The sequence below is a fragment of the Tachypleus tridentatus genome, chromosome 10, assembly GCF_004210375.1.
Source record: "Tachypleus tridentatus isolate NWPU-2018 chromosome 10, ASM421037v1, whole genome shotgun sequence".
Lineage (NCBI taxonomy): Eukaryota > Metazoa > Arthropoda > Merostomata > Xiphosura > Limulidae > Tachypleus > Tachypleus tridentatus.
The window spans coordinates 141,103,203-141,128,339 of NC_134834.1; the positions used below are offsets into that span (position 1 = coordinate 141,103,203).

At 28.8% G+C, this 25,137-nt stretch overlaps 1 protein-coding gene across 1 annotated transcript in view; it reads right to left on the bottom strand.

Annotated features, from left to right (window-relative positions):
• Window positions 1-4,235: 4,235 nt before the first annotated feature.
• The window catches only part of Elp3 (elongator complex protein 3), a 61,368-nt gene continuing 40,466 nt past the window's right edge, over window positions 4,236-25,137 (bottom strand). The window contains exons 9-16 of the mRNA XM_076464072.1: window positions 24,081-24,161; window positions 19,993-20,119; window positions 18,920-19,113; window positions 16,847-17,003; window positions 15,584-15,756; window positions 6,461-6,515; window positions 5,689-5,770; window positions 4,236-4,370 (exon numbers count right to left, since the gene is read on the bottom strand). Of these exons, the coding sequence (XP_076320187.1) occupies window positions 4,294-4,370; window positions 5,689-5,770; window positions 6,461-6,515; window positions 15,584-15,756; window positions 16,847-17,003; window positions 18,920-19,113; window positions 19,993-20,119; window positions 24,081-24,161 (946 nt within the window). The 3' untranslated portion in view covers window positions 4,236-4,293. The remainder of the gene's footprint in view (window positions 4,371-5,688; window positions 5,771-6,460; window positions 6,516-15,583; window positions 15,757-16,846; window positions 17,004-18,919; window positions 19,114-19,992; window positions 20,120-24,080; window positions 24,162-25,137) is intronic.

Below are 25,137 nucleotides of genomic sequence, written 5' to 3' on the forward strand. Positions count from 1 at the left end.
TTTCAACCGAGATCATTCATTGCACCCATCACACCTACCAAAGCAGTTAATACCTACACTAGTTTTAACCATTGTATTTATAGCCTGGGAATAAATACCCAACACTAAATACAAATAGCCTACTGACAATACTGTTAAGCCCAACGTTTGATAATCAAATATATTACGGTGTTTTACCACTAATTTATTTTCATACTAAAGTTATTAAAGTTTATCTTTAAGCTAGAGAAATTACTTCATATCTAAAGTTATCATTTGGTAATATTTCTAAATATTCGTGCTGATGTTCTGCATAAAGCTAACTGACATCCTTCCACAAAGTAGAAAGGTTGTAAACTTGCCTTAGCCTAAAAAAGGATTATAAACCACAATTATTGGTCTATAAAGCTTGTACTTAAGTGACCCAATCTGTTTGTGATGCCTTACTGTAGTGACCCTACTCATTTTGAATGGTAGCAAAGATATTTTTATTAGATAGTGTAAATTGTGGTTTACCTTTCTTGAATGCATACTAAATAGGCCTCATCTTCAATGTGGGTAACCTTAAATTGTGAAATACTTTTGGTGGCTCTTCTGCGACTTGTAATTCTAAATGAGTTAGTAATTTTAAGATTATACCTGCACAACTTTTTTTTTTTTATATCTAATACGTATAATGACATACGTTATTTATATACGTTATACAATTTGCTGGTGGTGAAACTAGCGTATGAATTTCGAGGTTATACTTGGTATATCTGCATTAACCCTCCCTAACTTAGCAGTATAAGACTTGAGGGACGTCACCACCACCCACCGTCAAGGTGAAATAACAGACAAGACATTAAGCACTGAAGACAAAATGAAAGTAACACTATTTACCGGAGAAGAAATTTAAAACAAAAAATCAAATCGCCAAGTGAAAGGACTATTGAAAAGCTAAAGTAAAATGAGAAATGAAAGAAAACTTAAGTTACTAAACATAGACTATCAAGAAATTGAATAATGTAGTAAATTAGTATATTTACACGTCTTGTTTCTTTAAGATGACAGCAGAATATATTGTTAAAATGTCAAAATTGCAAACACAAAGCACATTCTATCCGTAGTTGATAATTTCGAAAACAGAGCACCAGGATGCAGGAATATCTCAACTCCACATGAAATACTGCTATTCAAACTATATTTATTGGATGTTTCAAGTTACTCTATATCTTCGTACAAAATAACAACCAAGTAAAAGTTAGCAAATTAGGCAGAAATCTTTACAGAAATTGCTATTTAAACAATAGTGTACAGGCCAGAGAAATTCATACGACAGATAAAGCATTAAAAAGATAGAAAAGACTACTACAATTAGGAAAATAATTTAACAAAGTCTACTGACAGAATATACAGTCTACTGATACATTTAATATCAAACTGTGTTGTTTTTATTGTAAGGGTGTATTAATTAAGACACCCCTATATAACAAACCATACACAAGTTCTTGAACTCACCTCCACAGTATAAATCAATCACAAATCTACTAATAAAGTAAACCTCACACACACACTGTGCTAATTAATTAACACACTCAAATACAAATCAGCTATTTCTGTGAAACCACATGAGATACCCCTGTTGTATAAATACAGATATAGATCTGTAAAGACCACAAAGTACAAAAACTTTACTAAGAATAAAAGTATCCCAAACATAAATTTCATTCAGAAATTCACACAGCTGAATACTGGGAGGATAGTTTCTACAAAAAATCACCAGATAACTTGGAATAATGCTGTTAATGGAAAATAGGCTGGTCGTACAGTTCCAATCAAAGGTTTTTGGATGGACTTGTCATTCAGTTAAACTGAATGGACTATTCATGCTGTGAAGAGAAGTGTGAAGAATGGCCTATGTCAAGTGACCAGTACTACTGTAAGTTAAATTTAAGTGCATCGCACTGTCAAATTGAAATTATAGTAACAATACTACATTTGTCATTTTATTAAATATAACCTCAAGGATGAAATCAATGGGATTGTGAGTTAACTATTTGAAACATTTGAGCAATTACTAAGTTCTCGATTTTAATGGGCTACTTAAGGTGAATTAACGATACCTGCTACAAACAGTATTTATTCAAATACCAGGATAAGTAGTGTTGAGTGCACAAGTCACTAACTCAAGGAATTTTATGTAAATAACAAAGAATCAGTCTTATCGCAGCCATAAACTATTGACTATGTTACAAGTCCACTTTACTTTAGTAAGTTACTTCTCTTAGCAAATCAACAGCAATAACAATATTTTAATGAATTAGTCAATCAAAACATTTAGTCTTGTCTTGGTAGACATATTAGATAAATATTACTGGAAGCAATACAAGAAGGCACACACAGAGCTCAGATTGTGCTACTTTTCTAGTGTAGTCTTCTTAAGGATGGTTAGTGTGTGGACTGTTTTGATTTTGTCAACTCTTTGACTATCTGCTGGATGACATCCTTGATGCTATTGTCACCTCAAGTTACATAGCTAACAGAGGGTGTTTGCTTCATTTTCGAAAAATTAAAAACCATATCTGGAACATGTGCCTCAACCTAGACTTAATTATTTTGCACATTGCACTACGACTCTAGGTTAACCAGTTCTAGAACTTTAGCACATCTTATATATTTAAAAACAGTTGGTATTGGTAGAGAAAGCACCAGAGGAGTGAACAATGTTTCGACCTTCTTTGATGAACGAAGAAAGTCGAACCGTTGTTCACTCCTTTAGTGCTTTCTCTACCCATAATAGTCGTTTCTAAATATATAATTTTCTCTACAAGTGGGTTTTCTCATCATCATTGATTTGGCACATCTTCTCGAACCTAGTTACTGGAATTTTCAAGAACACCAAATTTAGGACACTTTATCTCTAAACTTCCACATTCTTGTTTACAGAAACATCTTACCTTGAGAGCTTTATTTTTTTTATTTTTTTTTAACCACTGAATTCCTTAAGCATCTCGCTACAAGATATAGAATACTATCAAATGTATATCCCTTACTGCACATTTTTTATTTGTAGGCATCTGTTTGTAGTGGCAAAAAAATTATATCACTACTTCATAGCACTCCCATATAGGTCTTCTCTTAGACTAAATACATGTAGCTAATCTCAAATACCACAGATGTTTTAATAATATAAACTCCTCTTCAAAAAGTTGCAAATTTTGGACAAATACTTTAGAGATTATGTTTAGTGCTACTAAAATATACAGCCTGGACATTTTAGCATAGATTGTGATTTTCTGGTATGGTAGAAAAAGAATGATAGTAAGTTACACAAAGACTGCAAATACTGGACTTGTGGCAGTTCTTCTTGAAATACAGATTTCCCATAATTTGGGTGTCATATTTACTATCTCATATCTATAGAACTCCAATAATATAACATAATCAAGCAACTCTTCTTTTTATTAAACTCATGTTTAGGTTTATGAACCTCTCACTTTTACCAAACTAATTAACTACATTTTGGGACTTATCTAGAGTTCATGACATATCTCAAATTATAGTTTGTGATATTACACGCATTTTAGTTTTAGAATTTTTACTCAAAATTGTCAGTATATATGTTGCATGCATAATTACAATACTTAGACAATCTCAACAACGTATAAAAACTGAAGAATGTCTGATCACAAAAATTGCACACAGGTGTTAAAAAGAGATTGATATTTCACAATACAGAAGAACAACTAATGCAGAACAATAATAAACTTTAAATCAAGTACCTGGATTTGTTATTATTGACTTTTGTTTGCCCTTGTCATTAATACATATGTTAACTTAAAATGATTTCATTGGTGTGCTACACCCTCTTCTAATTTTCAGTAGTGAGTAAATATTCATTTCATCTCCTATTTCTGGATGTTATTAAATTAGTTGTCCCATAATTACAAATATTGTTAAAATACTACATGAAGTACAGTATGCAACAAATACAAAAGTATAACTGGTACAGAAACTTTGTAAATTCTGTCATCAAATCCTGAGAATATTTCTATATATTACTGAAGTTGATTCTTTCCAGAAGTTTTTCATGTTGTCCCTAATAAATGATGACAATTTTTTGTAAATTTGCATTGATCTTCATGTTCTGAAGATGTCTTAATCCAAGCTTGCTGAAATATTATCATTTGTGCCCATAAGCAAGCCTGACAAAGTCTGGAAAAAGATTCATAAGTGTTTATGGAACATTTTTTTGTGCAAAATTCAACAACTAGTAGACAGCAATAAAATTTTATTAACATCACTAGTATTTAATATTTTCACAAACATTTTCTATGTGAACCATTTAGACATGTAAGGGCCATCTAGCTCATAACCAATCTTCCTGTAGTAGTCCCTGGTACCTACACCTGAAGAAAGAAAACAAAACTTTAGTTGGAAACACAAGTACTGAGCCATTTATAGGTTTAAACAGTACCTTAAAAAAATTACGATCAAATATATAGCTTTAGAATTTAAATGTAAATTTATATTGCAAATGAACTAAAAACAATATCAGTGACGAACAGGTACTGATGTTCATGATTATTTGTATTTGAACACAACAGGTACAGAGAATCACAAATTTCATTGTATCAACATTTTCCTTACTTATAAGCGTAATTCTAATAGACACCTCCTTGCACCACACAAAGAGCTGTTTATCTTGTGCAGAAATAATGTGGAATTCTCTGCACATACCACAAGCTTTGAATAATTTTCCACCAGGACACATCTGTGTGTGTAATGCACCAACCTAAGAAATAATCATTATAATACTATAGCTTTCCACTAATAGGAAAACAAAATAACCTCCATTCACAGTAATTCCTATAAGCACAGGTTCACTGTTGACAAGACATTGAATATACTTGAAGTGGGAAGAAAAAGTTGGAGATGGTGCAGAGAGGTAAATATCTATCCAAAATACATTTTAAGGTAACAAAGGTATTAATTTCAGAAGCACTAGTTACATTTCTTGTACTACTAGGAATTAGAACCCTACAATGAAGATGATGGAAGGAACAATGTTAATTACAAAGATGAGCTTTTGTTTGTGGAAACAGCAATAGAAAGGGAAAAACCTATGATGTGTAACTTCCATAAAACTCGGGATCACCTGGTGGGAGATTGCATCCTTCTTAAACAGAGAATACTTTTTGTCCACTAGTTTTTCTTGTACTGCAAAAGTAAAGTAAATGATATCAGGACAGTCTAGTGCTGGTGGTTGGCATGTCACCAAGATATGTAACAAGTTAAATGTTTAGTGTGGATAGGGTTTTAGTGAAGAGAGGAGAGCCCTCTCCTGTGCCTCAATGCAAATCCAACTCCCATCCAGGAGGATATATCCATGGGGATCTGCTTGGGAGCAATTATAACTAAGCCTTCAAATCAGTGTTCAGATTCATGCATGAGAATAATAGGAATCAATGTTCAGGAAAGATTTTAACATTTAAAAGTTCTGGGTGAGATTTGGTAAAGCTATTGGAACTTTAATAATAATAAAAAAAGATTGTTAATATTAAAATAGACCTTACAACTCTGGAAAATAATTAAACTATTATTATGTATATAAAATGTACATTTACTGAAAGCATCATTTTATAAATGAAATGCATTACACAACCAATTTTCTATATTCAATATGCCATTTTTTTGCAAGTCTATTAATATTTCTCTTAAACAAACCTGAAATAACAGAGATTTTGCTTGATCCATGTTCCTCCATTGCTATTCTTTCAGCCTCTTCCATCAAGAGCATACCAAAACCCTGTCACAAAACAAAAATAATCTGTTTATGATATCTTTTGCAATCCATAGAAATCAAATTTTTAAAGTCAAAAATAAAAACCTTTATTTCTAGAAAAAAAGTATTTTGACCTCAAATTCCAACTTTTATTTCAGACATCAAATAAAGTTCTCTATAAAGTATGAGTTTTATTCTTGCAGGACATCAGCACTCTAATCCACTCTAAAAATTTTAAAATGTTATAGTTCTCTACAAATTATCTTTAAAAAACTATCAAATGCATATGCTAACAACAATAATGACAAAAAATATTAAGGATGTTTTGTATGTAAAAATATGTAACATATTTTAAAATTTCATCAATGACATGTAATACTTTTATAGATGACACATGCAATATTTGATTTCACTCAGATATTGAAGCACTTTCAAGTAGTTGAATATTCTTCTTCTGAGTAAATATTTAATTTTTATAGCATTAATCATGAAAGATAACATACATTTACCTGAGTAGATTACATACACATGAGAAAAATGTAATACATATAATTTTACTGTAAGTACAAATAACCTTCCAGTTTATATTCATACTTTAAAGCTAAAAATATAGCATTAACAGTTAACTACACTTTTAAACCAGTTTTGAAATTTAATACTATAAATTAATTAAAATCTTCAAATTCAAATTTACTAGTAACAAGGCATAGGTACCTGATGTTGAAATTTAGTGGGATCTCTTGCATTCACAGGCACTACACTTCCATAGCTTTGTTATGAAGTCAAGGTTCACATTACATAAGTCCATCAACTTTTAGAATTACCATAAGCATGTTCAAAACAGTAAAGATATAAAATCACAACTCTTGAAGTAAAACAAGACTGCTCCATTTTCATGTTATTTATTACAAACACAAAGAAGAATATGAACTACACATTTGAACTAGTGTAATTAAAACAGAATCAGTTTTATGCCATTAGAACAGATTGGTGAAATAACTTTTGAAAAAAAAGAGAGAAATTCTTTTCTACTGATCAGCATATATTGTAGCAGAAATAAACAATAAAAATATTTTAATTCAATCTCTCACCAAAGCATAAATTTTACCTCACACCAAACTTTCAGATACATAAGGATAAAAATGATATATTAGAAACATAAAATTTGTTCATTAACCTAAAGATTCAAATGTATAAAATGGTTTAAAGATGTATTAACTATTCATAAAACTTTTTTCTAGAGCAAGAATGTACAGTACTACAAAGCATATTGCAAATGCACGTCATACATGAATGCATTTATTTTCTTATTATTCTCAGTAACATTACAATTTTAGTCAGAATAGATTGTTAATACTGATTTTCTGCTCTTATGACAAATTATAAAAATTAATGATTGAAATGTTTTTCATACATAGATTAAAATATAAAAAACATACCTTTTGTCAACATATATATTGTCAACATATATAACAATTAGCAAAACTAAAGCAATATGGGAAAACTGTTACATGCATAAAACTATTGAATTTTGTGAAATAAAATCTAATTAAGTAGTCTTTTTATGGCAAGATTATTAAATAAAGAGCAATGACTATGTCTCTTCTACACTTTTTTTAAAGGACATTTTGTGATATTACTTATTTTTAAACTTTATTTCTGCTGAAAAAAGGTTTGTCTACATGTCAGTGGTTTCAACTATAATTACAACATGTAAAGTATGATATTACTGTCTAGAATAATAGTAAAAATTACAGCTATTAGTACAGTATGGCTTAACCTAATACTTGATGCTTGCATACTCACATATTCCATTTTCTGGAGAGTTTATCAAGGATCTTCGATTCTGAGATGTTGCAAAAATTCCTCTCAAGAAATTCAAAATATTGTGATGTGTGACTTTGATTTCAAAAAGGTTAACTTCTAAACTCTTTTAAACAAAAAAGGAGAATCTCTCCAAGAAACCTTTCTGATAAAGAATGTAGAATGAGGAACTGAGGCACTTAGATGGAAGATGACTGTGAATTTGCAGAAGTGTCAGTTTGTGGTTGCTTGATTATACATTTGTCTGTACGGTGTTTTTTAATGTAAAACGATAAACGTTCAGTGCTTATAACAACTCCTACAACAGGACAAGTTACACTGTCAAAGGCTCATCAGACTGAGGACAATGCAGCAATGCCAAGTCTCCAATGACACTATACACTAGCATCAGGTATAACACCTACAACACCAGTTTAGAACATTCTATACTGACACTTAGTTGACACCAAGGAAAAATTACTAGCTGACTGACAGTAACTAAGATGCCACTTCAGGAATTCAAGGCTAAGGTGTTGCAGTGACCAAAGCACCACTCAATCACAAGGATACTCTTCACCTCTACATGGATCACATTACATTGCAAACATATGAGTAAACTGTACCTGGAAAGTCCTCTTACCATACACAGGATTCCACACATCAATGGAATTTATGTGCTAGCAGTCCAGCAAGAAATAAAATTTGGAATCATTCAAGAGAAGAAAAAAGTTAAGCATTATTTTCATTGAAAATTTCATGCATATAAAAAATAACATACACATTACTATATCTCATAAAGAATTTCTTAATATCACCAGTCAGCCATTCATTCATACAGAACAGTATACTTATACTGAAACTATGAAAAAAGGGAAAGAAAAGAAACAGTTGTCTTCTTGGAAATACATGTAAAAATGTAACTTTGCACTGCTTTGAGTGAAGTAAAACTTTTCTAGTCCACATAAAATAATATGAGACAGAATTAATAAAAACATTTGGTTTTAGCAGATGCACATCTCTTAACAGTTGATAATACATCTCCCATGCTATTTTATCAAGAAATCAGCTGTTTAATGTGTATTCTAAGTTATTTTGTGCTTATTTATCCATCTGATGTGAGCCAGTCCTTGATCAATTTCAAGCTATTTTATCAAGTAATCAGAAAAATAAAGGACTGGTTCACACCAGATGAATAAATGATTAAACACAAAAAACAAAAACCGAGAAGATCAATTAAACCACTGTAATTTTTACATTACACAGTTGTATGCTTCATAAGCCAAAAAGCTTGTATAAAACAAACTTGATGGAAGAGGAAAAGGAATACATGTAATTTAACCTAAAAATATGTTAAGCCTAATGCATTATATAACACTTTATAAAAAAAACTTGGTTAACCACACCTACAATATGAACTAAATCCCAACAATTATCAGTAAATTAAAAACAATATAAATATCAATGCATGTAGTGTCTTTCTACTCAAATCATATTACTTTTCCTTTAAACAATATTTGAAAGAAATTTTGGGTTAAGTAGACCAAATTGTTACACAAGTTGTCATTAGGCAACAGCAACCTATCACTGAACAAATTATTTTAAATTAAACCACTCTTCTGAAGACACGATTCCTTTCTATCATAACACTTTTTCATAATGAAAAATTCAGATCACCTCTTAATTCTCAGTATGTACAAAATGTGTTCTTAAAACATATGGAAGATGTTATATAATGAATGGCATGGCACCAAGTAGCAAAACAGGGTACACTAGGCAATTAATTACGTTTTATTTTTCAACTATATCTAAAATTAAGCTCCACTCATTTCTCCTTGTGATGTTATTACTTTCTACTTGAAATTTCAAAGGTCAATAATAAATCACAAGCAAATATACAGACCTAACTGTCAGCAAAACTCGTATTAAACTTTAAAAAAAAAACTTATGTTTTGAAGCAAAATATAACCTATTATAATGTAGATATAATTTTTAATTTTTAAAAATTATTATTTATCAAACAGTTTCAGTTTCATTTAAAGTTAACAGGAAGCTATATCTGAGCTAACCTTCCCTAATTTCAAATAAACAAACTATAAGGAAGGCAACCAGTTAACACTGCCAATCACTTTGTCTTAGGATACTCTAATCAAAATATAAATTGACCACCATTCTTATAATGCAGCAGCCCCAAAGTAAAAATGTATGTTTTTAATTATTTTCAGCAATAGAACATGAACCAGACTTTCCAATCCACAGTCCAAGTACAATAACTACTTGGCTTCACAATCCCTAAATCACATTATCTTTTTGATGTATTTATAAAAGTAACAGATTTAAACAAATGTTTTTTCAAAAATAATCATGATTGTATTTATGATTTACTATGTGAACCTCAAATAATAAGAAAAGATGCTACAAAGGTACCAAATTTTAAACCAATAAGTAATGTTACTGTTGTACTAATTAACATTTTCTTTTACATTCTCTGGTTTCATCAGTAGCCATGTTTGTATCTCATTCTCGAATTGGTAGGATATTTTTATATGCATTTAATAACAAATATTGAATACAATTTATCAAAACATTACATATAACACTCCATACTAGTGTATTCTGGTATTAGTTTAAACAAGTGACATCTTTAGTTCCATACCAGGTGAATTACTAATGGAATGTGACCCTTGACTGCACTCCAAATGATTTTGTGTGTGTAGATGAAACTTCTTTTAGTATATATTTATTTAATAACACTTTCCTCTACATGCTAGCTTAATTTTTTTCACTTTAAGTAAGGTTAGTAAAGACACAGAGAAAAAAATAGTACATTAATTTCCATCATTATCTTCAGATAAAATTGCATGCTCCAAATTGCTATAATACATTTTGGTTTTGTAATTTCATATGAATAGAAAATGCAGTCTGGGTATATCAGTAACCAAACTAATGGATTTTATTAACACAAGTTTACCAAATGATCATATATGGCTAACAGTCTGGCATTTATATATTTGACAAATTTCCCAAACTTGCCTTTATATGATACAAATATTTTAACACAAAATGAAAATACTACACTATAATGCAAATCTGTTAATCCTTTCACTATGGTATTGCTATAATATTAAAGAGTTTGTCTACACATTTACACACATTAAGTACTTGCATTATAACTTTTGATACAGCAGGTTTATCTTCACAAAATTTGGAAGATTTTTAGTAAAGATTACAAGTACTATGTAAACAAAAAAATAATTCTTTTAATGAAATATTTTTACTGAAGATTTCTTTGTGAAAATAGAGTCTGTTTTGTTACTAGTCTGAGTACCAAGTAAATTCACATTATGATTAAAAAACTATTCTTCATCCCAAAAATCTTAAATATTTCCAAAATCTTTAAAACCTCCTAAATACATTTCAAATGTTTGTTTGCAGTACAATTTTAAGATTTTATATTTTATTTTTTCATACTCTAATTATGTGGGGTCTGTCACTTGACCAACCTTGTAACTGTTATAAAAAAAATTAGGAAATATAAATTATACTTTTTTCATGCTAGAATGACTATATATTATAACACAAAAATACAAACGTTTAGTCTAAGTAGCTTAAGTCTCATAACACTATATCTTTATTATTTTTTTATTATACTGACCTTCCAGTCATGCTCAGCTAACATCAAATAAACTGTACTGATGCAGTGCATGTACACTCATGTTCCATATCCAGTAATGTAAAACTGACCTTTAGTCTTTCCTGTCTTGGCTGCATTTTAGTGGATTAGTATTTTGCTAACATAGTCACATATCAATTATTATACATTATGTATGTATATATAGATAATTACTATTTAGAAATAAGTTAAACTTATTGTTTCTTAAAATATAGAACAATAAATAAGGAACTAAAGCAAACAATAATCTCTTGTAGCTATGACCCTTGAACTCAGTTTCTGCTAAATGTAGGTTGCTAATTTTTTTCATGTGGAGGATATCAAATAAATTTTTTTTAGGTTTTATATATACAGTTAAATAACTAAAAAATCATATACAACTGCATTGATACCAATGGAATTACACTACTTTTTTAAGTTTAATAACTAAGATGTATTTAGATTTCAAAAAAGCATGAAACTTCAAGCAGACTAAAGACACAGTCTATCTCCTTGAAATTTTTAATTGAAAGAATGTGATTACCTTTTCACAGATTAAAATGACTATTGAAACTACTCTGGTAAAACTCTAATCCAGTGGTTTCCAATCTTTTTTATGCCCCTCACCCCTAAAAAATTTTAATATGTTCTTGCACCCCTCATAGTAATTATTTATTTAAGAATAAAGGTGAAGGTGGCCAAAAAAATTTTTAAAAATGTTATCTTGCACCTCTGGTTGGGAACCACTGTTCTAATCTGTCAATTAGTTATTTAAATGTCATATATTGAATCAAGTGGATATAAGGGACCATTTCCAAAAATGGAAAAGAGTTGAACAGGACTGTCATGTTTGATTCAGTACACAAGCCATATCTCAGGAAAATAAAAAGATACAAGGTTCTTACTTTATATATTAGCTTGCCAATATTTTAAATAGTGCTGCATTCAACATACCATGTGACTCACTAAAATCCATATCTTGGTGTGTTCTTTTAATATTTACTTTTAAATTAAGCAATTAAATCACATATAATAATGAATTTTAAATTATGATCTACAACTTGATTTCACACTTATTAACATAAATTCATAAAATAGTAGTTCAATGAAAGTTTAAATGCAAGTCAACAAACACAATGACATGGCCTTTGACCTGTTGCAATAGGTTTAACTTAATATGTATTCTAAAAACTTAAGTTTGAAATTACAAGAGAATGTATTGAACACAATATTAACCACAATATGTCTGCTATTACCAGTTTCAATGGGTTCTTTTGCCCAGTACCATGGTTTACCAAACAGATTGGAGATATGATAAACATAATAATGTACATCTTATCACAATTTACAGCTTGTAGACTGTAATAAATAGATTCCCAAACAATTACCTTAGAAAAGGTAAAATACATCAACTTTAATGCACTTATAAAAAACAGGTAAGTGATTCTATATGTAATATTCAAAAATACCAGCACACATGGTTCTACTGGAACAGTATTTGATATGTAATGCCCATACAAGAAAGTCTGATTTTTTACACATGTTCCAAACTTTTCTTACAGTAGTCTCTTAGATTTTGATAGTTTATAGACAGAAAATACTTGATAATGTTAATCCAATAACTTTTTTTTTTGCAATTATGAATTTTGTTTTATTAATTGTGAAAAATTATAACTTTTGTCTGCACAAAATGACCATTATTTCATTTTACTACTCTTTAATATTTACAATAACTAATTTCATTATGTCAAGTATTTTCAATACTGTCTTTGCTACTCTACGTTTCTGTACATCTCTATATATGTTACATATAGCTTTATAAAAGGCTGCACTAACACTGATTTAAGATTCAAATTTATTTGCTGTTGATGCTCCTACATTGTGGGTGCATTAAAAGAATTGCATCTATGTTACTATATGCAACTGGTGTTGCTCATTAGTTGCCTTACCTCTAGGCAGTAGTTCAAAAACAGGATCAACTATACTCTAACTTCACCATGTAGCCCATGTGCAAAATAAATGGTATGATTCAAAATAAATTGCCTATTACCTTTATTTCTTGTTGTTGACAAATTAGAAATAACAACATATTAGGAAAAGAACCTTTAGTATATAGCATTAAGTATTTTTACTTGAAGAAAACATATACAAATTTACTGTTTGCTCTTGATATCCTTTATTGTGCATGACACAAAGTTTGTCTTACTTCAAAATTGTATTAATGTATTTTGCCCCAGATATCCTTTACTATACATGAAAGTCTTAATTTTAATGAACTGCTTTCTGCTTATGTTATATCAATAAGTATAGCATAAAATATTAGCTAATAATTCTTATTTTAATAGTACACAAGTTTCAAGTTCTTAAGTCTACAATGCAGTAATAATAAATACCCTGAATTTACCCTGGTGTTACACATTTTCTCCAGGCATCATTTTATTCACCATCCTTTCAAAAAGTATGAAACTAAACAAAAATTGTTCACTATAAAGCCATAATTGCACAAACAAACCATAATTTTAAAGCCTTCAATTTTGTTTCATTACAGTTAAACAAAAAACATACCTCCTTCTGTCACAACCTCCCTTTCATGATTAGTTTATAGTTCCCTCTTACATTTAATTACATATTATCTATAATCAACAGAAAGTCAAGATTTCCATCTATCAAATGACATATATAATATTGTGTTATGAACAACAAATAATCTGTTTCAGTCAGAATAGAACCTTCATTCTCATGGGGAAGTTAACAACTAGCTTTAATAAACTTGTAACAGCTCTTGTTCCATTGTTAGATATAGGGAAAATTATCTACTTTTTGCATGTTTCAGCCTGTGTTCTTTGCTGCATTATTTAATTGAATAAAAAAATATTTATTTAATTACTACAAGTAATATAAGAAAGGAGGGTTAAAAGTCTTCAACAATTAACAGCAAAAAAAAAGGGTGGTTAGTACTTTGTTTCTTGTTTTTCCTTCATTTATTATTATAAAAGTAACTAAAATGTAAAAATAGGGATATTTTTAGGTTAGTTAAGATTAGATTAAGTAACAATAAATAATAATACAATAAAAATGTTTCACAAGGCATACATGTGAGCAGTTCATATCAGCTTGTGGCTTATGTAATTTGACAGTGTAAAGTGAGCTGCACATACCAAGTTATTTACTAAGTTACAATACTGTGGATAATTGTAACACATGGTTCATACTACAATAAAATCATAAAATTTTAATTATATATACATATAGATTTATAATGTTACAAGCTTAAACTATTTAGGATAAATAAATGCACTTTTATGTTACAATTTAAAGTCATTCTAAAACGAAAAAAATGTAATTTACTTAGTTTTTTTTGGTAGTTACAAGGTTGGTTAAACTCATCGATCCTGTAGAGACAGAGTAGAGAAAATACCAAATAAAATATGTTTTATTGATAAAAGTTTGAAACATATTTAGGAGGTTTTAGGCACTAAACAAAGCAAATTTCAGATTTTTGAGATGAAGTAAAGTATCTTTAATCTTAAATGGAAAATTACTTTGCATAAGGATTATTCATAACAAATACTCAACATATTCATGGACATATCTCTACTTCAGTTTATTATAAATACTTCACTAAGAAGTATGATTTTTTTTATATGTGAAAGATTATAATGTTAATTAAATGCAATTAAATATCCTGCATTTTTAAACAGAACATCAATAAAATCCTAAATTTGTATCTATTTTATCTCATCTGTCCAAAGTAATATAAGCAATAAAAACTTGGATAAGGTGTACTACTTAACTTTAAAGAATGTGGCAAAAATTGTTCAAAATTTTAATTATATGAATTATATTAAAATTCACTATATTATTTTTTTATTGCAAATTTTATCCCATTTAAAAGTTTTCACCAGGAGCCTGAACAAAAACATTCCCCAAGTTAAATTTTGTTTTTTATTGTGAACTTTAGCCCTTCAACAGGAGCCCTGCACTTCACTTGCTTAGTAAAAGCTCTGATAAAATATTCATAACTAGTAATATAATCAAATATTTAATACTATGAAATTTAATCGAGTATAAGCAATCCACAAGTCCAAGTATGATAGTTTTTAAAGATATGACATATCAAATATCAAAGTAACTGTTCCTTGTCCTTCATTTTGTTTACAATTCTTCTACAGTTCAACATAACCAAGCTAAACTAAGTTAATTTAGTATGAATGGCTTAGACTATAGAGCTTTTTCTGACAATAATTCTTTGATAGAATAAAGAAAAATCACATTACTGTTAGAACTTGTAAAATAACCTATGGGGGATTTCCCTTCCTCCCATTTTGCTTAACACCTGTTGATTAGCAATTATCAAAATAATGAAAAACAAAAGAAAAGGATACACGTGTAATTCTCGAACTATAGAAACACCACCTTTAAGTTCATTCCTAAATGTTTCCTGTGAACATTTCCTTAGCCTCAGTAAACCTATGAGAATATCTTGTTCAGGGTCTTCATACGATAAGAATGTCTCCCAGCCACCATTGGCAACATAATCTCTTCTAATAAGCTCTACCTAAAACAAAGAATTAACAAGTTAAAAAAACGTTCAGAGAAAGAGTGACAGAAAAATAAAGATACATTTATTTGTTTTCAAGCACAAAGCTACATAAAAGGCTATTCATGCTCTGCCTACCATAAACATTTATTAAATCTCATTATTTATTTGTCTTCACTTTATTGTAATTATTTTCTGTTCTCACCAACACAAGTTTTGTATTTTCATTTTATTAGTAGTCCTGCATTTTTAATTCTTTTTCACTCTTTTATACTAGTAATTTTCCTTTATTGTTCATTTTATCATATAGTAGTTCTGTATTCTGATTTTTACTCCAATTTATCATAGAGTGCTTCTGTTTTCTGATGTCTTGTTAAATTTGTTATTCAATATTTCTGTATTCTGAAAATTTGCTCATATATTAGTTGTACATCTTCATTTTGTGTTCATTTTATTACAATAGTAGTTCTGTATTCTAATTCTCAATCATTTTAACATAGTAGTAGCAGTATTTTAATTTTCTCCTTTTTTACTCCTGCATATCAGTACTTCTGTATTATCACTTTCTGTAACTTTACTGTCACTGCCGTTGTGATTTCTCCTTATTTCAGTATTGCAAAAGTGATAAGGAATTCTTTCAGTTGATCACAGCATTATCTCTGTACTCTTGTTTTTCACTCTATTGTAATCTTAGCTATAATTTACATTTCATGTTAACTTTGTTGTCAAAGTGATTTCATAATTTTCATTTGTTACATATTTTGGTGCAGACTTTTTTATATCAGTTTTTAAATCCTCAGTTCTTGCTTTCTGTACATATTTATAAATTATTCATATAATTTAAGACTAAGTATCACAGTACTTGATAAAGAACACTTACTTTTTAGTTTCTGCTCTGATTGGTCATTTTAATATTCATTGGCTACCATCATCAATTTAAGCACATGCTTATTTTTAGTGAAATATTTCCTTTTATTTTTTGTACATTTTTTAATTTTACAGAAATTAATTATTTGTACATAAAATGTATTATCTCAACAGGAAATGCACAGATTAAAATGTATTTTTTTTAAATCTACAAATTCATAACATAGATGTCTTTTCTCACCTCATAAGGCTGAACTTTGTGGTGGATTTCTTGTATGCCTACCTCCCGTGTCCGTACATCTCGACACTTTGTTCCAAGATCTTTCATACGTGCCAGAGCAAGCTCTCTTAGGTTTCCATGTTCTACACCAGATGTCACAAGAGGCATCGGAATATCCCTAGACATTAATTTGACAGATATCACAGTAAAACACACAAGTAAATCCACTTTTCAAACACTGTATTGCATGCCAATACATATTTTTATGCTATCCAATCTATAAAGATAAATATGTTAAAGAAACTTTTTTTTTTAGCTTTAGGAATTTTGCAGTAGTAACTTTCATGCACAGTAACAGTAAACACTGAGCATAACAACACATGTTGAACTGAATTATAATTCAGAACACAGTAACTCATCATGGAATTTTGTATAAAATATCTAGTTACCAAGATATGCATGAACTAATGGTCCCAGTTACTCTTCTTTTTATGATATTTTTATTACTTCTATTCTATAGCCTTGTTAATGAAATGCCTTTAAAAACAAACAACTTTGATAAGCCTTAAAAGCTTTACTTATAAACTTCAGAATTTTGATTTTTTTTTTTTTTTTTGCTGCTGCTGCTGCTGTGTGAGCAACTAACACAGTATTGCTAACCAAAAATATTTCAGTTTATTTTTGTAAAGAGAGAAATAAATTTATTGCACGATGAGATAAATATAAATTTTGGATAAACTTTGAAAATGCTTACAATTTAGTACTGAAATAGTAAGAAAAAACCCCATAACAACAATGAAACACACAAGCCAAAAATTGTGTAATTATGCAAACACTTGAAATTAATGTTTTGTAAGGCCAATTTAGTTTTGTATCAAACTACTTTTCTCATTGAAACATCCAAAGTTATCAAAAGTTCCAGATATTAGTTCAAGTAGTTGACAATCATATAAAAACTAATTTTCAGATTATTTATTATGATATTCATATGGCCTTGTACTTTTTCAAACCAATAGTTATAACAAAATAATAAGCAAATTTATTTGTAAGCTATCAATAAAAGACCTTAATAATGTAAATCCTCGTGTGTCAAATATCCAAGGTTGGAATCCCAACAATTAACTCAACATGATTAGGAATATAACAGTTTTACACATTCAAAAAATTCCAAGTTTATGTTTCAGTTTAACCTTCTCACTGCTACAACATTATTCATTTTAAGTATAAATAGATAATATTACTTAAACATTAACTATTACAAAAAGAAATCACAAAATAAAAGACCAAAATTCATTATCATTAGCTACTAATCAATTACAATTTTTCCAAAGCAGATGGAAATACAGACTAAGTATGAGAGTGGTTGCCATTTTGAATGCAAAAGTTTTTGATGACCAAATTTGAAAAATTACATCATGAAAAATTTAGGTCAGAAATAAAAAATAAAATTTAAAATAAATAAAAACTATCAAAACATTTGCAAAGATTTGTTCTCTATATCACATATTTTGGTACTCTGTCTTAACTCAAAACCCACACGAGTATGAACACAAATACTTGAAAGCATCTATTAGTTTTTTTTTTCAAAATTAATGTATTATTTTTTGCTTTGAGCACGCCCTGAAATTCCCAGCTCGAATTTTCAGTACACGTTTACTATGTAGAAAATTGCCCTAACTGAATTCAATTATGGCCACCAAGATTAATTTTATGTATTACCTTCTACAAAAATGTACCTGTATTTTGCATTGTAGTAAATTGTAAGGGTTTTCCAAATTTTTTTTGTTTTGCTTTTTTTCAGTAAGATGATTTTCTAGAAATAATATTGCAAAAAAGTGAAATCATTTAGAAAGAATCTTTATCTATTGAAAATTTTCTTACATCAGTCAAATATACCAAAATGTTTTTCTAATAATCTTACTTGCATACGAAAAAAATTATTTTATATACAAAGTACAACATTCTCTAAAAAACATGACACTTTCCACTGCTTTATTTCTGTTTAACTTGCCGATTTGTAACTGGTCTAAAAAACTACAAGTTTTGCTATTTATTTCAATGAGATAGTATGTTAATTCTTCAGAGAATACTTGCCTCTGTACTCTATAAACTCTTGTCCAGGGTGGAACTAAGGCTAGTATCCTTGCAATTAGTTCAACCAAAGTATTTGGAGGATAACTTCTGTAGCGGCCAGTCTTCCAGAGCTCATATAGACCTGTACCTCTTATTACTAACGTTGGATAGATCTTTAACCCATCTGCTCGAAATGCTGGGTTTTCAAAAAATTCCTGCACAAAACTAAAAACATTATAACTACTACAAATAACAGTGTTAATAACTTATTAATACCATTGTTCACTGAGTCTGTATGTATTATATGGCACAAACAGTAAATATTATTTCTATTTTACTTATTAATATCAAAACTTATTTGTATTTCTGTTTAACTAACTATTTATGCTACATAATCATGTGCACATAGTACACTGTAGCAATTAATACATAAATATTTGGTATGCTGTAATTTTAAGGCCACAGTTTATGAGCACTTTTACAGCTGTTTCCAATTATAACATTACTTGTATGAGAGCTATCAATATCAGCCAGTCACATGCATATTTTATAGTTATTTTTATTAATTGTACCAAAACTATATATTTTAAGGCAACAACTAGTTATCCACAAGTCTAAAATAAGCATTTTTTAATACAAAAAACATCATATAACGTGATTGTGCATAAATTGGTACAAATCCTATAGTTTTGATCCATCTACCAAATACCTTAAGGCATCTGATTTGAAGAAAATGTTACCAACTTATTTTAATCATCAACTACAAGTTTTTACTAGATTTCTTACACAGATTGCCTAGAGTTAAAGAAATCTGCGATTTTTTTTTAAATTCAGGATCTATTACAAACTTTTGCATTATTAATTCAATAATCTCTTAATTAAATTAAAAATAGATAAAATTGCTCCCAGCCATATTAGTAATAATGCACATAAACAATTAAAATCTTTATTTATTACTTTCATATTTATAACACATTTTTGATAGTTCACAAGTGCAAGAATTTGGAGTTTTAAGCAGCAATCATTATAGTGACATATACCAAACAAATGTTGTAATTTATACTCAGCAATAAAAGAACTGAGCTTATTCATACAATAAACTGTTCGACATCTCGCTCAAAGTCCACATTGGGAAGATCAGGCATCATATGAGCTACAACTTTGAATCCAGCATCTTTTGCTAGTTGAAAAGACTCACAGACTGCTTTTACCGTATGACCTCTACAGAAAAAAAAACACCATGTTTTATTTATAATGCAACACATTAACACTATGGTAGGTAGTTATCAAATAAAACATTAATCTATAAAAATTACAGACTACATGAACTATATGTTATAGTTGAGAAAAAGGATATTCATTATAAATGAAATGCTAAACATGATTCAAGATGCTTAGTCTTCAAGTCAAGTACAACTTATATCTTGCCTTAACCATCACCCCAGACAATAGTGCATTGTTAAAGTGTGAGGTCACCTCTACAAATGTTACAAGGAATTGTAGAGTAGTTTATTTTAGTTTAATTTTAATCCTTTTGCAATTGGTCACAAAGGCAACATCATCACATTTGTTGACTTGAATTCAAAATTTTATCAAATTACTATTTTATGAATTTATACCAAATGGAATCAAATTGCAGATTATAATTCAAACTTTAATATTACATATGAGTTAATTTCTTACTATAAAAGTAAATATTAAAAGAACACACAAAAATATAGATTTTAGTGAGTCACATGGTATGTTGAATGCAGCACTGTATAAAATTAGATGCTTGAAATGTCAAAATACTAAGGCTATAGTTTTGTACAAATTAAGAACTCAAATTACTAATACTGACAAACTAGAATATAAAATAAGAACCTCATATCTTTATTTTGATGAGATACGAGTTATGTACTGAATCAAACATGGTGGCCCCGTTCAACACTTTTCCTTCTTTGGAAATAGTCCCTTAAATACACTTACTTCAATACAGGACACTTGAATACCTAATCAACAAATTAGAGTATCCCCAGAGCAATTTTGTCAGTCATTTTAATCTGTGAAAAGGTTAACACTTTCTTTTGATCAAAAATTTTAAGGAGATAGACTGTGTCTTTAGTCTGTTTAAGTTTCATATGTTTTAAAATCTAAATACATCTTGGTTAGTAAGCTTAATAAAGTAATGTAATCCTATTGGTATCAGTGTAGTTATATACGACTTTTTTTGGTTATTCAACTGTATATATAACACTAAAAAAAAAAGAAATTGTTTGATATTCTTCATGGGTAAAAGTTTAACCACCTATGTCCAGCAGAAACTGAGTTCAAGGGTGATAGCTAGAAGAGATAACTGTTTGCTTTAGTTCTTTATTTATTGTTCTATATTTTAAGAAACAATAAGTTTAATAATTTATTTCTAAATAGTAATAATCTATATATACAATGTATAATAATTGATATGTGACTGTATATTAGCAAAATACTAGTCCACTAAAACACTAAATATATAGCATTATGAGACTTAAGCTACTTAAGCAAAACATTTGTATTTTTATGTTATAATAAGTAATCATTTTAGATTGAAAAAAGCATAATTTATATTTCCTAATTTTTTTATGATGGATATGAGATTAGTCAAATGACAGACCCCACATAATTAGAGTATAAAAAATAACAAAATATAAAGTCTTACTGAAAACAAACATTTGAAATGTATTTAGAAGGTTTTAGAGTTTATGCAAATAGTACTTGAGATTTTTAGGATGAAGAATTAGGACTAGTAACAAAACACTTGATATTTTCACAAACAAATTTTTAGTAAAACATTAAATTAACAAATTTGATTCTTTTGCACAAGAGATTTGTAATCTTTACTAGAAGTCTACTAGAAGTTACACATGCTACAATAAATATTTAATTGTGCAAATGTGGAGATGAACTCATGTATATTATGTTAACCCTCTGCAACGAGCTAGGTATTTCACGATGGACCCTGTATAAAATACATAAGTTCATGTACACTTTAGCATAAATATACAGTTCATACACACTTTTTCTTATGCTAAGTATTTATACTATAACTTTTAATACATGTGCAACTTCTTAAATTTGGTAGACTTTTAGTAAATAGTGCAAGTCTTTTGTACACAAATAATCAAATTTTTAAATTATTTTTACTAAAGGTTTGTCTGTGAATATATCAAGACTGTTTCATTACTAGTCTGAGTGCAAAGTGGTTTTCATATTATGATTAAAAAAGTATTGTTTGTCCCAAAAATCTTGTATATCAATTTTGTAATCTTCACAACTTCCTAAATATATTTGAATTTTTTTTTCAGTAAAACTATATGTTTTGTCTGTTATTTTTTCTACTCTAACTCTGTATGGAGTTGGTCAATTTGACTAAACTCATGACCACCATAGAGAATTAGGAAATAAATATAAATACTTTTATTTGTTCTAAAATGATTACAAATGATTTAGCTTAAATCTTGTAACTTTAAACATTTATATTTATTTATTATTTTTATTATCCTGAACACATCAGCCATGCCTGGCTAGCATTCATGTTACCGTGTTGAAGATGACAAAACTGACCCTGGTAAAATGACCTGTCCTGGCTGTGTTTTAGTGGACTAGTATCTTGCAAACGGTTGCATTTCAGTTTTAGTACACTGTACATATATATACATTATTACTGTTTACAGACTTATTCTTCTTAAAACATAAAATAGTAAATAAAGAAGCATAACAAATAATGAACTTTGTAATCCTTTGCTGCTTGCCTTAGGTTGCTAAGCCTTATAAATTTCACATGTGGAGAATGTGAAACTAAATATTTTTTTCAAGGTTTCAGATATATATTTGAAATAACTAAAAAATCATAAATTACTGTATTAATACCATAAAATTCTACTATAATTTATTAAGCTCAGTAACTAAGCTGTACTTGGGTCTAAAGCATTGACATTTTGAGCAAACTAAAGACTAACCAACCTACTTAAAATCTTGTTTGTAACGAAAAAGTCAATTTCATAATATTTCAATACTGCTGAGAAAACACTAGGAAGACGTTCCAAGCTTTTGATTGGTTATTTACATGTCACAGATAGAAGTTAGTGTATATAAGGGAGTGTTTCCAAAAATGGAAAGAGGTGAGCAGAACCAATGGGTTTGATCCAGTACATGAAGTGTATCTCAGCAAATGGAAAAGATAGGATGTTCTTATTTTATATTATAGCTTGTCAGTGTAGGTATTTTAAGTGCCTAATTTGTAAGAAACTATAGACTTTGTACTTGGACATCATAAACATCTAATTTGAACCAATGCTGTATTCATATACAACACATAAAAATCAATATTTAGGTGTGGTTTTAAAACTTACCATTAAACTAAGATTAATTAATGTATAATACTACAACCTCAATTATAATCTTCAATTTCAAACCAAACTCACTAACAAGTTCATAAAATTGTAGCTGAATAAAATTTTTTAACATGAGTCAACAAACACAATGACATAAAATTTGACCATATTGATAGGATTAATATTAAGGTCATTCGAGTGTTCTGGTATACAGTAGAGAATGTTTCTTTTTCTTTTTTTTACAATACTCTCAACTCATTTCAAAAATCAAATTTTTCTAATTTATATATAATTTCAACAATATCACTATAGTCATTAAAATACTCATTTTGTTTAGTGGTTGATAAAATATGATAAAATACATTGATTAATTAAAATTAGAAAAAAAAGTCTACTATTATTTAATTGAAACAACTTACAGAATCAAGTTCAGAGTTTAAACTACATATTTATGTGCAAACCTACTAATGTTACTAAAAATATAGACAAGAAAATTTGAAATCAATCCTTCAGGAATGTTGAGAATAGATTTTAAGTGTTTGTGATTTAATCAAATATTCTAAAAACTAATCAAATAAATTCAAATTTAAAAGGACTATTCTGATATTAAACATGGGGAATATGATTTATGTATATGCTTCAAACTGACGACAAAAGGATAGAAATGATTTAAACAATTTGGAAAAGGTTGTTTTAAAATCAACATATATAATGAATAGACTATTTTCATATTGTGTTCCTGTCAGACAAATTAATCTTCATGACTACTTAAGAATTTCTAAAGCAGTTAAATTAGTTCCCTGTGCACAGATTTCAATACTCCTTATTACCTGTTTGTATCACGAGCAATATCTTCATACACACTTTGTACTCCTATTTCTAGGCGTGTACATCCATAAGAGAGCATATCACTAAAAAGAAAAATGAAAATGTCATAAATCTATTTGGATGAATTATTTACTCTTGAGCTTAAATAACAAGTTTGTGTAAACATGCAATGACTTAAAAGAAGACTAGGTCTTAAGAATATTAAAATATTAAGTTTTATATGTAAATACTAAAACAGATGGTCATCATATTAATTTTATAAATACTTTAGTGACACTAATAACAATTTCTTTTAGAAGGTACTAGTGACTTAGGTAAAATTAAAAAAAATGATGTATTTTCCTATAAAAGTTTTAATATATTGGAATATAATATCAATTACATAATATGAAAATCAGAACAAAAAATAAAATGAAGAATGAAACCTTTGATAGTTTAGATAACCTGTAAATCTTCAGAAATTCTATACAATGAAATTACTAAAATGCCATTAAGTGATGACAGTTGCTGATGAAAAAGTACAGAAAATATGGACAATAAACTTCAATTTTAATTGGTCAAGGAAAACATTTCATTGTATTACTTTTACAAATTTATTAAATTAAATTAGTATCAAATTATATTTCTGCAAAATGAAATTTTCTGATAAAATTTGTAAAAGAAACAAACTTTTGTTCTGAGATAAGATTATTTTTCAACTTATGTATGTTAGAATTTTTGCTAATGGGTGTTATGTAAGTAGTACTTATGCAGTAATTTAATTCATTATTGAATTGCTATTTCAAAAATTATAGTTAGAATGATAACAGCAGGGTAGAAAATTCATGGTGGCAATTGCTGCTGTATTTTTAAAATGGCCAAGGTGCCCTCAGAAAATCACCAACATTCATGGCCACATCGGCCTCCTTTTGGTATCCCTTTGGCTTTCATGCCCTCCCAGTTCAAAACAGTATTGCACACTAAAATAAAGGGTAAACCACTGGATTTATAACCTACAGAAACTACCTTGTTACAAATACATCACATAAAATGTATAAAATGGAAGATTTTGCTCTGATA